This window comes from Quercus robur, chromosome 10, assembly GCF_932294415.1.
Source record: "Quercus robur chromosome 10, dhQueRobu3.1, whole genome shotgun sequence".
Lineage (NCBI taxonomy): Eukaryota > Viridiplantae > Streptophyta > Magnoliopsida > Fagales > Fagaceae > Quercus > Quercus robur.
This window is the reverse complement of record NC_065543.1, coordinates 48,643,542-48,658,147: the sequence shown is the minus strand read 5'-3', so window position 1 is coordinate 48,658,147 and position 14,606 is coordinate 48,643,542. Positions and strand designations below refer to the sequence as shown.

General features: G+C 35.4%; 2 protein-coding genes across 3 annotated transcripts; one reads left to right on the top strand and one right to left on the bottom strand.

The window, feature by feature from the left end:
* Positions 1–1,003: 1,003 nt before the first annotated feature.
* LOC126703694 (elongation factor TuB, chloroplastic) lies at positions 1,004–2,882 on the top strand. Its single transcript, XM_050402746.1, has one exon. It carries the CDS (start codon positions 1,196–1,198, stop codon positions 2,639–2,641), a length of 1,446 nt encoding a protein of 481 aa, XP_050258703.1. The 5' UTR covers positions 1,004–1,195; the 3' UTR covers positions 2,642–2,882.
* A 6,842-nt stretch (positions 2,883–9,724) lies between these two features.
* LOC126702312 (protein DEHYDRATION-INDUCED 19 homolog 6-like) lies at positions 9,725–14,261 on the bottom strand. 2 transcript variants are annotated; one of them, XM_050400980.1, is made up of 6 exons: positions 13,918–14,261; positions 12,954–13,313; positions 12,163–12,305; positions 11,761–11,838; positions 11,437–11,654; positions 9,725–10,136 (listed from the first exon to the last, which is right to left on the bottom strand). In XM_050400980.1, exons 2-6 carry the CDS (start codon positions 13,183–13,185, stop codon positions 10,034–10,036), a joined length of 774 nt encoding a protein of 257 aa, XP_050256937.1. In that variant the 5' UTR covers positions 13,186–13,313; positions 13,918–14,261; the 3' UTR covers positions 9,725–10,033. The 2 variants fall into 2 exon arrangements, with proteins under 2 accessions (XP_050256937.1, XP_050256938.1); XM_050400981.1 differs by lacking the exon at positions 12,954–13,313 and having other exon boundaries at positions 13,918–14,256.
* Positions 14,262–14,606: the final 345 nt, after the last annotated feature.

Sequence of the window (14,606 nt, the reverse complement as noted above, 5' to 3'; positions counted from 1 at the left end):
ATAACTTCCCCTATCATTGAGGAGGTCAAAAGGTTTGGAGTTAACTTCCACAACTGCCATGGAAGTTATGCATTTTTTATCTTATTTTCTGTAACCGTCATTGGAAGCTGTTCGTATTAATGAACCTCAATTTTTACTTGTGTTCTGAGATAGGAATGTGTAGGTCGTCCAAGACTTGTATAGAAAAACATGCTCGGAATGTATGGAGGTCATCCAAACATCTTTTTGGATGGACGACCTTGTCAAGGACGAGCATTCTCTACAGTCTATTTTTCTACTCTTGCCCTAGACAACCATCATGGACGAGCTTGGAGTTGGGCCCATTTTATAATACACCATCAATTGTAAAGGCTCTTAATAAATCTAGTGCATCTCCTCCATCCATTGGACATCTTGTTAAAGACATTTAGTCAACTGCTGGTTTGTTTGTGAGCCACTCCTTCTCTCATATTAGGAGGCAGGGTATTGCTATAGCCCATGCCTCAGCAAAAAGAGCTAGGTTTTATTTTCCTATTTTAGTTTGGATGGAGCATATTCCTCCATATATTTTTTTTCATTGTTGTTTTTAATTTTTCTGTTTAGTTGAATAAAATGTGGTGCCAATTGGTTTCTCAAAAAAAAAAAAATATATATATATATATATATATATGTTCATGAATATTTTTATTTTCCATACTAGTTAAACACTTGAAAATATTTTCATGAGCATTCTCAAGAATGCAATCAAACATTAAAAAAAAAAAAAAAAAAACAAAACAAAATATGTTTCTACTCATACAAAAAAAAAAAAAAAAGCATACTAAATGAAAATGTAATTATCATTTAGAAAAATAAGAATAGCAATAATAAGTTAAATTCAAAGATTCAAATCCTTTTCAGCCCCAAGAAAATAAATAAATAACACGTGGCACCATCTAACATGCATTGCACATAAAACCCATCATCCCATAAGTAACCCAACTCACACCACATCCTATACTCCCCCAAGTTCCCGACCCCCCAAACCCAAAACAGCAGCAGCAACGGATAAACCCCTCTTCCCCCTCATGATATTGATATGAGGCTCTCTTTTCTCTTCCAATAGATAACACAACCCAACTACTCAAAAACTTCAATTTCAACTCTTAACACTCTCTCAAAAAACTCCCCTTCTCACTCTCCACACTCTCTCCTCCAAAACCACTCACCACCCACCATGGCAATCTCCTCTTCAGTAGCTTCCACAAAACTCACCTACACCTACTCCTATTCCTCCCCCTCTTCCTCCCCTTCCTCTTCCATTTCCCTCCCTTTCCTCCCTAAACCCAAATCCCTCCTCTCCTCCTCTTTCCTCAACCCTTCCACAATCCTCCACCTCACTCCCACCCCCACACCAGCCTCCCCCACCACGCGCCATCGCTTCACCGTACGCGCCGCCAGAGGCAAGTTCGAGCGAAAGAAGCCCCACGTCAACATCGGCACTATCGGCCACGTCGACCACGGCAAGACCACCCTCACCGCCGCGCTCACCATGGCTTTAGCTTCAATGGGTAACAGCGCCCCCAAGAAATACGACGAAATCGACGCCGCCCCGGAGGAGAGAGCGCGTGGAATCACCATCAACACCGCCACCGTGGAGTACGAGACTGAGAACCGACACTACGCCCACGTGGACTGTCCCGGACACGCCGACTACGTCAAGAACATGATCACCGGTGCCGCACAAATGGACGGAGCGATTCTTGTCGTGTCGGGTGCTGACGGTCCTATGCCACAAACGAAAGAACACATCTTGTTGGCTAAACAAGTGGGTGTCCCAAACATGGTCGTGTTTTTGAACAAGCAAGACCAGGTTGATGACGAGGAGTTACTTCAACTTGTTGAACTAGAGGTGCGTGAGTTACTCTCTTCTTATGAGTTTCCTGGTGATGATGTTCCTATTACTTCTGGTTCTGCTTTGTTAGCTTTAGAGGCTTTGTTGGCTAATCCTAGTATCAAACGTGGTGAGAATCAATGGGTTGATAAGATTTATGAACTTATGGACTCTGTGGATGAGTATATCCCAATCCCACAAAGACAAACTGAATTGCCCTTTTTGCTTGCTATTGAGGATGTGTTTTCGATTACGGGTCGTGGTACAGTTGCCACGGGACGTGTTGAGAGGGGTACAATTAAGGTTGGAGATACTGTGGATATTGTGGGATTGAGGGATACTAGGAGTACTACTGTGACTGGGGTTGAGATGTTTCAGAAGATTTTGGATGATGCTATGGCTGGTGATAATGTGGGGTTGTTGCTTAGAGGTATTCAGAAGGCTGATATTCAGAGAGGGATGGTTTTGGCTAAGCCGGGGACAATTACGCCTCATACTAAGTTTGAGGCTATTGTGTATGTGTTGAAGAAAGAAGAGGGTGGTAGGCACTCACCGTTTTTCGCAGGGTATAGGCCACAGTTTTACATGAGGACCACAGATGTGACAGGGAGGGTGGCGACGATTATGAATGATAAGGATGAGGAATCGAAGATGGTTATGCCTGGGGACCGTGTGAAGATGATTGTGGAACTTATTATGCCTGTGGCTTGTGAGCAAGGAATGAGGTTTGCTATCAGAGAAGGAGGGAAGACTGTTGGAGCTGGTGTTATTCAGAAAATCATTGAGTGATACTATATGATGAAGGAAGGTTTGGAATGCGTGATAGGGAAATGATGCTCTTCGCTTTTTGAGTGGTGGCAAAACGACATCATTGTTCTCAAATTTATGCAATTAGCTTTGCCATTTTACAAAACTTTGATCTCTCCAATGTCATATATTTTTTTTAGGTTTGTATTTCTTTTTCTTTGTGCTAATGTCTAGCCTAGTCGGATGAGATATTTTAATGATGATTTAATGTTATTTTTGTTTACTCCTGTTCTTCATCTGGTAGGTTACTCAAAGTGACTTTCTATAATTTTTGCTTGTGTGGAAATATGGGATTTTCATGCATTTCTCCCTTTGAGCAAGCTGGTACTGTTTTTCAGGTGGTATTCTCTATCTTCATGAAACAGAATAACATCGGAAATACTTACCTACTAATTCATATTATATACCCCAGCTAGATAATAGCAGTACCTGTATGTTATTTAGTAGTTTGATTGAAATTTTGATATTAAGTATGCAACACATTAGGTGATTGGGAGGATGAACTGTAGCTTGTCTGTACTGAATGTTAGGAGTCCTATTTAAGAATTCTTTTATTATAACTAGGCAACTACTACTTCAGTTGATGAACAAAGGTGGTTCACATATTCTATTTTGTATCTTTGGCTAGCACAATCACTTGTCTCCTTTTACCATGGCTTTCTTTCCCTGGTCTTATTGGTCAAGTGAAAGAAAAGACTGGAAAACATGATGTCCGGTTTAGGTTAATTGCTAATGAGCTTTAGTTCAAATGTCACCTCCTCACCTTGTAAGAGCAAGGTGAAGGCCAAGTTTGTGAGTTTGACACCCACTTGGTGCATGAGTAATTACTAATTACCAATACAGATATTTTTTTTTTTTTTTGATAATTTATAAATATATCTGGTGCATGTGTAATCTAAACTTTGTTTGTTTGTTTTTTTTTTTTTTTTTTAAATTATAATTTTTAACAATTCATAAAATAAAGTTTAGATTAAATTTTCATGTATTAGAATCCTTAAATTATTGTTTCTTTTATCTGCATTTGCTTCTTTAACACTGAAAAGGAAGCAAATACAATACATAAGATGATTTTCAAGTCAGCTTTGATTGCCGGATGCTTAGTGCCACCCCTCTTAGTTGAGGTTGATGTTCAACCTTGATCTAGAGGGAAAATGATTAGTTTCTTTTGCTACTTATTGGTTTTGATTGAAGAAGATATATGTTCAAATTTTCACTGAGCCCTTTAAGAAAAGTTGCTTGTCTCTAGGCTCGGCTTTTTTTCACCAGTATTAGTATACTTGGAAGCAGCAATTTGGTATTACAGCAGTGTCTGAGTTCCTTTCTGGCTTCTTCTTTGACTTTTAGTTGTAGTGAGTGAACACAGTTTTCTTAGAAAAGATAAGTCAGTTGCAATAAGCAACTTGATAAGCCACACCTGGGTGGTTCTTTCTAGTCATGCTTTATACATGCCAACTAGTTCTGTTGTTGCATTTGAGATATGGGTTGTGTTAAGTCTACACAATAACACAATCACCTGTTTGAAAGATGTGTTGCATTTGCTCTTGAGGTGCCACTTCTACAGTGCTAAATTTTAGCCTTGTAATAGTGTCATTTATGTCTTCATAATAATCAGAGTTGGCCTTGAAACATTGGTAAATTTGTTTTCCCCTTAATAAAGAATTATAATCCCCCCCCCCCCCCCCCCGCCCCCCCCCAAAAAAAAAAAAACAGTGACATTATGCTCTTGATGATGTGTGCAGGCATGTCCACTATTTAAAAGTACTAAGTATTAACTTTATTATGAAATTCTGCTATTGGAAAATAGAATGGAAAAGGAAAACTGATGGCAAAAATCAAAGATAGAAAAGCAAAGCCCTTCAAGAGAGTGATTGCTGTTTTCATATTGTAATGGTTACATTTGATTGTTTATGAGAAAACGACTACTCCTTTATATATATAATTCAATCTATTATATTATAATGAAAATGTTTTTGGTAAGGGCTCCTGCTACCTGAAAGATGACAACTGCAACAAAATGCCTTGGAGAAGGCTAGTTATATGTAGCCACTGCAAATGGGGTTTCGAAGAGAGCGGTAGCATACAGATGATTCCCGATTTAGCTCATTTCTGGAGTTCTTTACTCGTCCATGAAATTGATGATAGTCTGTGTTTGTTTGCAATTGCAGGTTAAATGCAATGCATCTTGTCTCGGGATGATTGAAAATTTGAAACAATCAATTGTCGTAGTTTAAAGCAAGTCTTTTTTTCTTTTTTTGGTGCTCGAAGTTCATAATATCAGGGATAACAACGGGACAAGGGGATGGGATCAGATTATAAGCAATTCTTCACCTTTTCGAGTAGGACATGTATAAAATATTGAACAATATATATATATTCAAGGCGAGATGTGGCGTGGTAGGCAAAATGTGTTATTTTTGGGGATGGAAAAAGAGCACAAGGGGAGCGAAGCAAGACAGGGCTATATATATACTCGAGGCGAGGTGTGATGTGGTGGGCAAAATGTGTTACGTAGAGCAAAGCGGGACAGAACGGATCGAAGGGCATTTTTGCTATCCCCACCTAGTCATATTCATATGCTCATTTCGGCTAATTCTCTTTTTTTTTTTTTTTTTTTTTTTTTTTGGTCTGATTGTTCAGGTTTTGAGTTTGGCTGTGTAGAAGAAGACCCGTTTGTGCCCACTTGAAGTTTACAAATTTTTTGGTGAGCCAGCATAGTGAAATGAGCTTAAAGCCCAAATTTAATTGCTTGTTCATTGGATTAGGAATAAGATTATAGCAGTGTGAATCATTTATTAATTTATAAACTCAAGGCCGATCGCAGCAAAGCTAGTTTTCCACAGCAATCGTTCTTGTCTCTTTCGGTGTCTTTTCCTCATGGGTCCATCTCAGTGCCCTCTTCTAGTCACATATGAAAGTATTAATATGGCAAGGTTTTTAGATTTCTCATTTCATATTTCCTAATGGGTCCAGCTCAGTGCACTCTTCTAGTCACAAGTGAAAGTATTTATTTGGAAATGTATTCAGATTTCTCATTTCATATATATAGAAATCTTTTATCCAAGCAGCAGTGAGAGAAATTGTTGACGTGGTTCTCCTTGACCTCCCAACCAATAAAATACTGTTATTTATGCAAATGTGATATCATCTGGTAATTTTTAAGAACAAAGTTTGGCTCTGATACCTTGTTAAATATGGTAAAATAGATGCGGAAGCAGAAGCATAAAATAGAGTAACACAAGAATACAAAGGGCTACGTAATTTAACTTAACAGTTTACATCCAACATGGATATATATAGTAAGCTAAACTTTAGGCTAACCATACACTATCAATGATCAATAGACTTGTAGTACAAGTAAAAGACTTGACTTGCACACAAAGTAGGATTAAACTTGGGTCTATATTATTGGGCTAAAATATCTCTAACAAAATAATAATTTTCCCAACATATTTGTGAGCATACATGGTGACCATAGACATGGGTACTCATAGTGTTTTTTTTTTCCTCATTTTTTTTAAAGAAAAATTTAGAAAGTAATTATAGATTAAGATGTGCGTACTTTAATGTAGAAAGTGGGTCAGTTATTAAGATTTTCCTCAATAGTTTATAAGACAACTTGAATTTATCCGTAAATGGTAAAATAAATTTTAAATCTTAGTATACAACACAACTAAAATTAACTTGCCTAACTCGCCCAACCCACTTAATTGAAATCATCCAAATTTTCAATTAACTTGCCATTTTTGCCGGTTGGTGGGTTGGCAATAATTTGGAATTTTTTCAACCCGCCAATGGCGGATTAGTTGAAATTTTTTCCCTCAACCCGCCCAACTCTCCCTGTGCACAACCTTATTTGAGGTAGCGCAACCAACAGCAATGAAGGTTCCAATTAGCTTGTGAAAGCCCCACACAGACTTTCAACAACTTGAACTTAAGGTTGCACGATTGGAGACGATGATTTCTTATTATCCCACACTAAATATCCCAACAGAAGGTGAAGTCAATGCAATCCAAGTGGTACATGTAGCTGGCCTAAAGCTAAAAGACTCGTTGGTTTAGCCAATGTTTGTCGATGAAATGGTAATATGGTTAGTTCCCATTGCATATTTTGGCATCTGCCAATTTTGACCTTGATGATCTTGGATTTTGGCATTTGAACACTGTAAACAATTATAGCTAGGTGAATTTATAAATATTTAATCTTTTTTTTGGCTAATTTAAGAGCATGATTATTTTTGTAGGGACAAGGGGCCCAAAATATATGTTGGGCCTTAGATTTGGCCAAGAAGGCTTAGTAGTCCGAGGATAGATCAATAGTAAGGAAGAGGTAAGATTTTGAACCTCACAAGCAAGCTATGATTGTGAAAGATAGGGGAAGCAAGCCGAGGAGGAGTGTTTCTTCAACTAACGAGGTGGAGGTCGGAAAGTGTGTTCTATCGTCTAGAATGACGTTTCAGGAAGTTCTATTGATAAGGATATGCACTGTAAACGTACAGGACAAATGGGAGCCAAGAAATATCTAAGAAAAAATTGCTACCACCACATTGAATGCTCTACAGCTAACTCTTTGGCCGCATTTATGTGAAGAAGACCCTTAAACAGTGCTGTTTTGGTCGCCCCAACTCACAGAGGGCCTGTGGGGGTGTCCAATGGGACAAGCACTCAAGTAGTGGCTTGAACGATCCACAAGTAGAGGGCCAAGATCATTCACAGGGAGATATATAATGTAAGAGACCCCTGAGAAAAGAGGAATCGAAAAATGAAGAGAAAAACAATGTAGCAATCAAGAACTGAACTTGTGATCAAACTTGAGAATTAATATATAAGAACTAATCTCCTCGAACAGTGTCGAGGACGATTTTCTTTAGATTAAACTAGTTTACTTACATTTTCTTATCATCTGGATCCACTTTACTTGTTGTCCAACTCACTAAAACCGATTTTCCAACCCACTCTCTACAAATTCATTGTATTGGGTTTTTTGGACCTAAGTTCATTCATCCTTTGGGTTAGGGACCCAAATCTGGTCCTTACAATTTTTATAATCTTGATTGTATGTGTGATTTAATTTGCTTTTACTTTTGTATGGTTTTTGTTTCAATAGTTATCAAAGCAAATGATGTTATATTTTATATCATTTTTTTATTATAAGTTTTCCAAATAATTTTTTTATATAAATTGTATAAAAATATATAGTGAATATTAGTTGAATAATTAATATATGGTATAAATGCATTCACCCCATAGCACATGACATGTCAATTAATAGCCAACATTTGAATCTTTTTTCATTTTAATGTGATATATTTTCATAATATGGATATTTATTAAAATTTAAATCATAATTATTCAATATTTAATCGAAGAAGAATTGAGCCAAAATTTGAACTACTAATATAATAAAATAAATAACCAAATTTAGTGTTAATTAATAGTTTAGTCTCAAAGGATTACCTAAGGGTTGGAAAAGGGCTAGATAGGGTTGGGCCTAATAGGCCTTTGATTAGTCAATGAGCTGGGCTAGAAGGGAAAATCCAGCCCATGGTTTTAAATGGTTTTTTCTTTTTTCTTTTTTATTTTTTTTAAATGTTCAATGGTTTGTTTATTATAAAAAATTAAAGTTACCAAGTTACTAGCAATTATTTAGTAAGCATAATAGGTGTATGGTGTTAAAGTATTTACTTTCAAGTTCCCATAGAAGTTGGATAAGGTGAGAAACTATCATATTTAGCTAAAATCTCTTTCATAAATCTCTTTAAATGTTCCATTTCATAACTCATAATTCTATGAAGACTAGAATATAAAACTCAAACAAAACTTCAAGAGATTTTTCTGGACTCTCTTTAGGAGCTCAATTCTTAATTCAATGAAAGCTGATATGGAAACTCCTCCAAATTTATAAATAACAAACGCTAAGAACCAAATGGATAATTAATCCTAAAATCGATTACCTACATTTTTTTTTCCCAAAACCGCCCATTCCAAATTTGAGAAAGAATAAAAATTTTCTACCCTTTGAGCCAAAAAAATAAATGATTGATTCATTTCTATGCTCTTCGTAGGTGGCATATCAATTATACTTGTGAATACTATCTCCACTAGAAAATGATGTTTTGCACTTGCTAAAATTCCCAAGACCCAATGGGGCGATTTGTACTTGTAGAATCATGGGTCCAAGTAATCCAGTTGTGTTTGATATTAATCTTCATGGCCTTAGTAAGGTGGTTGTAATTCATGAGCACGGATGGACGAAGGGTGTGACTAGTGAAGTTCAATCATCAAGTTTGAGTGGAGAAGATTGAAAAGAGAATGAAATGTTATTTACATGAAATAAAAGAGATAAAATAGAAGTTAGAACTTGCAAGATGTATTTGCAAAAATTGTTAATTAAAATAACCCATCCATATCATTTTATAAGTGCACGATATTCTTTACAACTTAGAGGTGTTAAGCTATGACTTATAAGCGATGTAACAACACTTTTATATTATCTTACTACAAATAAAATTTTTATTTATGCATCAATTACAACATATTACCCTTTTTTTATTAGAAAATTTTTGTGTCGCTTGATTTTATTTATATCATTAATGATACTACTAATTTGTGGCTCTTTTTTAAAAAAAATTATATATATATATATAAAAATAAATGTATTTCCTTTGGCTTTCAAGTTCTTTTTATCTGGAATACAATTTTGTATATCTTTTCATAACAATTGATTTATTTATATAAAATATAAGGTAAATTGTATCTTTCCACCTTAAAATTATTAGATTACGTATATATTTTAAATGAGTCTTGTAATTGTTAACATACATCATCATTATTGATGATTTTTCATTTTATTATTTATTGAGAGTTGAATGTTATGATCTTTAATCCGATCATTAGGACCTTCTCAACAATCATGTATAAGATCTCAATTTTAACATTTGTTAAAGAAAAAACAGAGGGCGGAGGAGAATAATATGAAGAGACATGTTGAAAAGTTATTCATTATTAAATAAACCAAGGAAGACTCCTATTTTAATTCCATTATTCTCATTGTTGTAACAACAAACAAAACGCACCACCAGCGAAATTTGCGCCTGGCATTTAGATATCATAGATTTAAGTAGCTTTATATATAGAAACGATTGTTTCTACTCATTACATAGATGGGTTGAAAATAAATTCACACTGCTCTCCATGAACATGTAAAAGATGTATTAGTCGGCTACCTAATATAGAAACTAATTTATATCCTGAAGTTATGCACCATTGAAAAACATAGTGCCTGTGGAAAACGGGTCATTGGCAACTGGTAAGTGAAGCAACCTTTTGCATCTTCTGAAAAAGTTGAGCTTCACCAAACATGCATGGGGATGTTTTTTAGAATATGGTTGACATAATCAACTCTTGGACAAAAGCAGCTTTCTTCCTCTTCTCTTCTTTATTCTGTTCATGATCTTCATGCAGTGAAGATGGCTCAATGCTGCACAAACAAGAAGCATCAGTAACATCGCCTAGCATTGTATTCCATTCTCATAAATGCATGTAATAATTTTCCTGATCCTAACCTATCATTATATTGTTCTTCACCAATCACAATTCACAATCATTTCCTAATCATCATACCTATAAACAGTATTTAATGAATCAAATATAAGTTCTAGATTAGTTCAAAGCCATCCTAAAAGCACATCAATGGAACTGCAGATGAGACTTCAGTGATATCGGAAGAGCTAAAAAATATGGATGTTTATTTGATAGTATATTATCAACTAAGGGATTCTAATTTTAAAAAATTAATAAAGTATGCAATCTAGCACATTAACATCAAGAAATAATAGAAAAGAATGATATTAGGCAGACTCCCTGCTGCTCCACTTTTTGAAACAGGTGATTGGACAAATAAAAAACTTCAGATAAACGAGTGCACTGACTTCATCATGTTTATCCAAAGCCATATTAGTGACAGAGATGAAAAGTTAAGGGGCCACTTCCTAAACAACCGTGGTTAAGACATGAAGAAATGAAATGACTGAAAAGTCATGATTTCCAATATACACTCTGGAAGCATGCTAAATTGTTGGTTGCTGGTTATTACAAACCCTACAAATCACAATCAACTGAAACTAAGCTAATAAAAAAAGTCTTACAACTAGAGAAGAAGAAATAGAAACAAAAAATTATGGATACCCTTTGTGCACTCAAAACACACACACAGGAATTTAAAGAACCAAACCCCATTGACCAGATAACTTAACAAAAGAAAAGGATAGAGGCCCTCAATAATTAGCAATCTTGTAAACCAAGCAAATAAGGAACAAAATGGGAGCATGATACCTTCAAAGAGGTTTTGTGAAACTTGAGATGAGATTAGTTGTGAGCAGGTGAAAATAGTTAAGCCTCATTAGAAACGGATTAAAAATTAGAAGTTGCAAATAAATGTCCAGATTGAACTTTAAACAATGAAAACAGTAGTTATCAAATTATGCTCTCTCAAGCAATGGGTGGTGCTAGCATGGTGTTAATGTTTTATATTCAGGTTACTGTTATTAATAATTTAAAAGACGATCACATTAGCTCAAAAGTATAAAATCTCATCTAATAAATTAATGAAAGAAAAGGGAACTTAAAAAACTTACAACAGTGACATATTTTACCTGCATTAATAACGTTCATATTATATCTTGAAATTTCTTATATTGTGTTTCCTAATAGAATTGATCGCACTGTAAGTTTTGTTTTTAGATAGACCACCCCATAAGTCTGAACAGAAAGGAGTATACCTTTTCACATCAGATGTGGCAGAGGAGGCATCTTCTCTGAAGCATTCATCTTGAGGGATACATTTAGGCTCCAAAAAAGGCATATGGTAGATAAATGATGAGAGGAGTGGATCAGGTGTAGATTCATGCTTGTTTCCCATGGGATGTGTTGGAAACTTTTTTCCAAGCATAGCTGAATTACCACTCAAGAAGCCATATTTCTCAGATTTTCTCCTTCGCTGCAAAGAGATTTTTTTTTCACTGATAAATACAAAGCAGAATATATACTTCAAAGAGATGGGTACTCTATATCTATAACATGACAAACCAAAATTGTAGCAATACCTTCAGCGAGCTTGCATGCTGCACAATAAAATGCCCTATCACATCCTTCCCAAGATTTGCCGCACACAAAGGACAAACCTGTGATACCAACACTGAAGCATTTCAATCTTAATAAAAATCTAATTGAAACACACACAATACTTCATAATTTTCACATGCATTTGTCCCTATTTTTTCAATGTCATAAATGCTGAATGGTTATAGTTATTTTCATTGAAACCGCGATTGATAGGCTGCACCATATCAAGTAAAAATATTAATTTTCAACTTCGGATTAGTTGGAAGCAGCACCCAGGTATTTAGATCAACTTCATTAGGAAGTTTATCACTCAAGAAGGCAAGACAGATTCGAAGATCTATCTCCAAAAATGTTAAGAAATGAAAATAAAGAAGAGCACATACCGCATTTTTTAAGTCAAAACAGTGTTCTTCTTGCAAATGGCTACAGAGCACAGAAACATCGATGTCCACAATGCAGAAGGGGCAAGGAAATAAAGCTCTTGAATCATCATCATTGTCTGAATCATAGAGGATTGTGTGACTTTCTGTTTAGGGAGGAGAAAAGGACAAAAAAGGAATTGTTAGACACAACATTCAGCAATCTAGAGACCAATGGGTGACCACAACAGAGAATCAGAGATATATCAAATCAACAACAAAACCTACAATACCACAGATAGATTAATTGACATGTAAACAATGGATGTGAAAGCGAAAAACATACACAAATAAACAGACAGGGAAAACAGAGAAAGGGAATGAACTCTTTTGTCGTAATCCCTGTGATCTAAACCTGAAACAATTTGTTGGAACAGTCACTATTTATCTCTTTCCTAAGAAACTAACTTATATTGCAAGAAAACTTTGCACGCAATTAGTTCTCTCTAAACAACACTCTATCATGAAGAGGAAGCTAATACATAAAGTAACCATCTTTCATTCTAGAATTCATCACCCTTTTTTATTTTTAATGACGTTGAACCTCACTAAGGCAGGGCCCCTTAGACCCAAACAACTCCACCCGTCAACCCATGTAACAGGTAATCTAGGGGAACTCCTAGTAGAGACTTGAACCCCTAGGTCTACAACTCATCCCGAGCCTTCCACCACAAGGCTGCACCTTTGACTGGTTCACCCCATACTTATAAAACCTGTTTATGTCTCCAAAACTGTATCACGTTTTGCTCTCACACCTTGAGATGTTTTCTCAGTCAAATTGTGGTCATCATCTTTTTGCTGGTTTTCAAGTATGCCAGAACCACGAGACTTGGATGAAGGATTTGCTTTGCTCTTCAATATCACCAATTTAGTCCTAAGCCATTCCAAAGACCTCTGATGTGTTAACAGATCACTATTGATCTCCTCTAACTGTTTTTTGCACTTCTGTTTTTGCACACTAAGTTCATCTTCAGGGCAATTCGTCATAACGATCACTTTAGGCGGGGTTGATTAGCCTCCAACCTAGTAAAACTTTCTCCAGCCTCTTAATTAATCAAAGCCTCGGATTCAAGATCTTACATTAGTCCCTTTGCAAGCCTATTTTTCTTGATTACCTAGTATTACAAAAACATTCTTCTAAGATTCTAGAGTGCTACACAGGGTAAAAATCGATAAACAGAAAGTATTGAAATTCTCTAAAAGTAATAATTGTGAATAAAATCAAATGGATTTAGGTCTATTGTCTCACAAGCAAAAAACATGTACAATACTAACCGATTGATAATTAAAGCAAAATAGGTCCATTAGAATCATATATATTTAAAGTATCAATTTCATTTTCTGAAATAACAAAAAGCAAAACTGAAAGGTCTTCTGACAACATGGGTCTACGTTAAAAACTTAAAAACCTCTTCTTCTTTTTTTCGATTAAATCAATAACCAATCAAACAATCCAAGAACCCAGAAACAAAATTAAAACTTAGAATTTTTTTTCCTTAAAAAAATAACATTTCTTGTTAGTAAAATGTACAACTTGACAACCCAGTACACAAGATTGAACCTCAAACTTTGCAAAAAAAACTGTCACTTTCCACTTGCCCAGTTAAGAAAAAACAAATACCTTCCAGCTAAAAAAAAAACAATGTAAACAAACCACAAATACATATATCAATTATCAAACCCAGAAGCAAAACAAGTTATAAAAACTAACAAAAATACCAGAGTGAATGCGTGCAGCTTGAACAGAAGAGAAGTGCTTGGCAGAGTGGACCCTGTAAGCTCTAAAGTCAACGGCCATGGTGTCAGTTAAGACTCCGGTGAGTGACGCAGATAAAATATATGTATGTTACTCAAATGGGCTAGGTGAGAATATGTGAGCTTTGTAATGAGAAAAGAGAGACACAGCAAAGCTAGAGAGAGAGAATCAGAGGTTCACTTTCTTTCTTTTCTTGCAGTCTCATCAGTTTGATAGGATATATGGTGGTGGTGGAATTGTGTTTTGCTTACTTTCTGCACATAATACTCTCTGCCTTCTCTCTCTCTCTCTCTCTCTCTCTCTCTATGACAAGAAATATGTGGAAATAGCTTTTTCTGACACCCAAACTTTAGTTCCCTGTTGGTTGACACGTGCTATAGGTACAAAATTCATATTTAATCCTCCCCACACATATAATTCAATTTACTACTATATTCCCATAAAAATAAAAATAAAATTTACTACTAGATTTCTTGTCAGATTTCACATCATTACTACAAAAAAAAAAATCTTTGGATTTTTCCTGTTTTTGTCACTAAATAAATTGTTTCACTTTTCAATTTTCATTTTTGCTTAAGAATTTCAATTTGCATGATCCAATTTTTCATCTCTTTTTTTTTTTTTTTTTTGGTTGAAAAAAATGGGGTTTTTA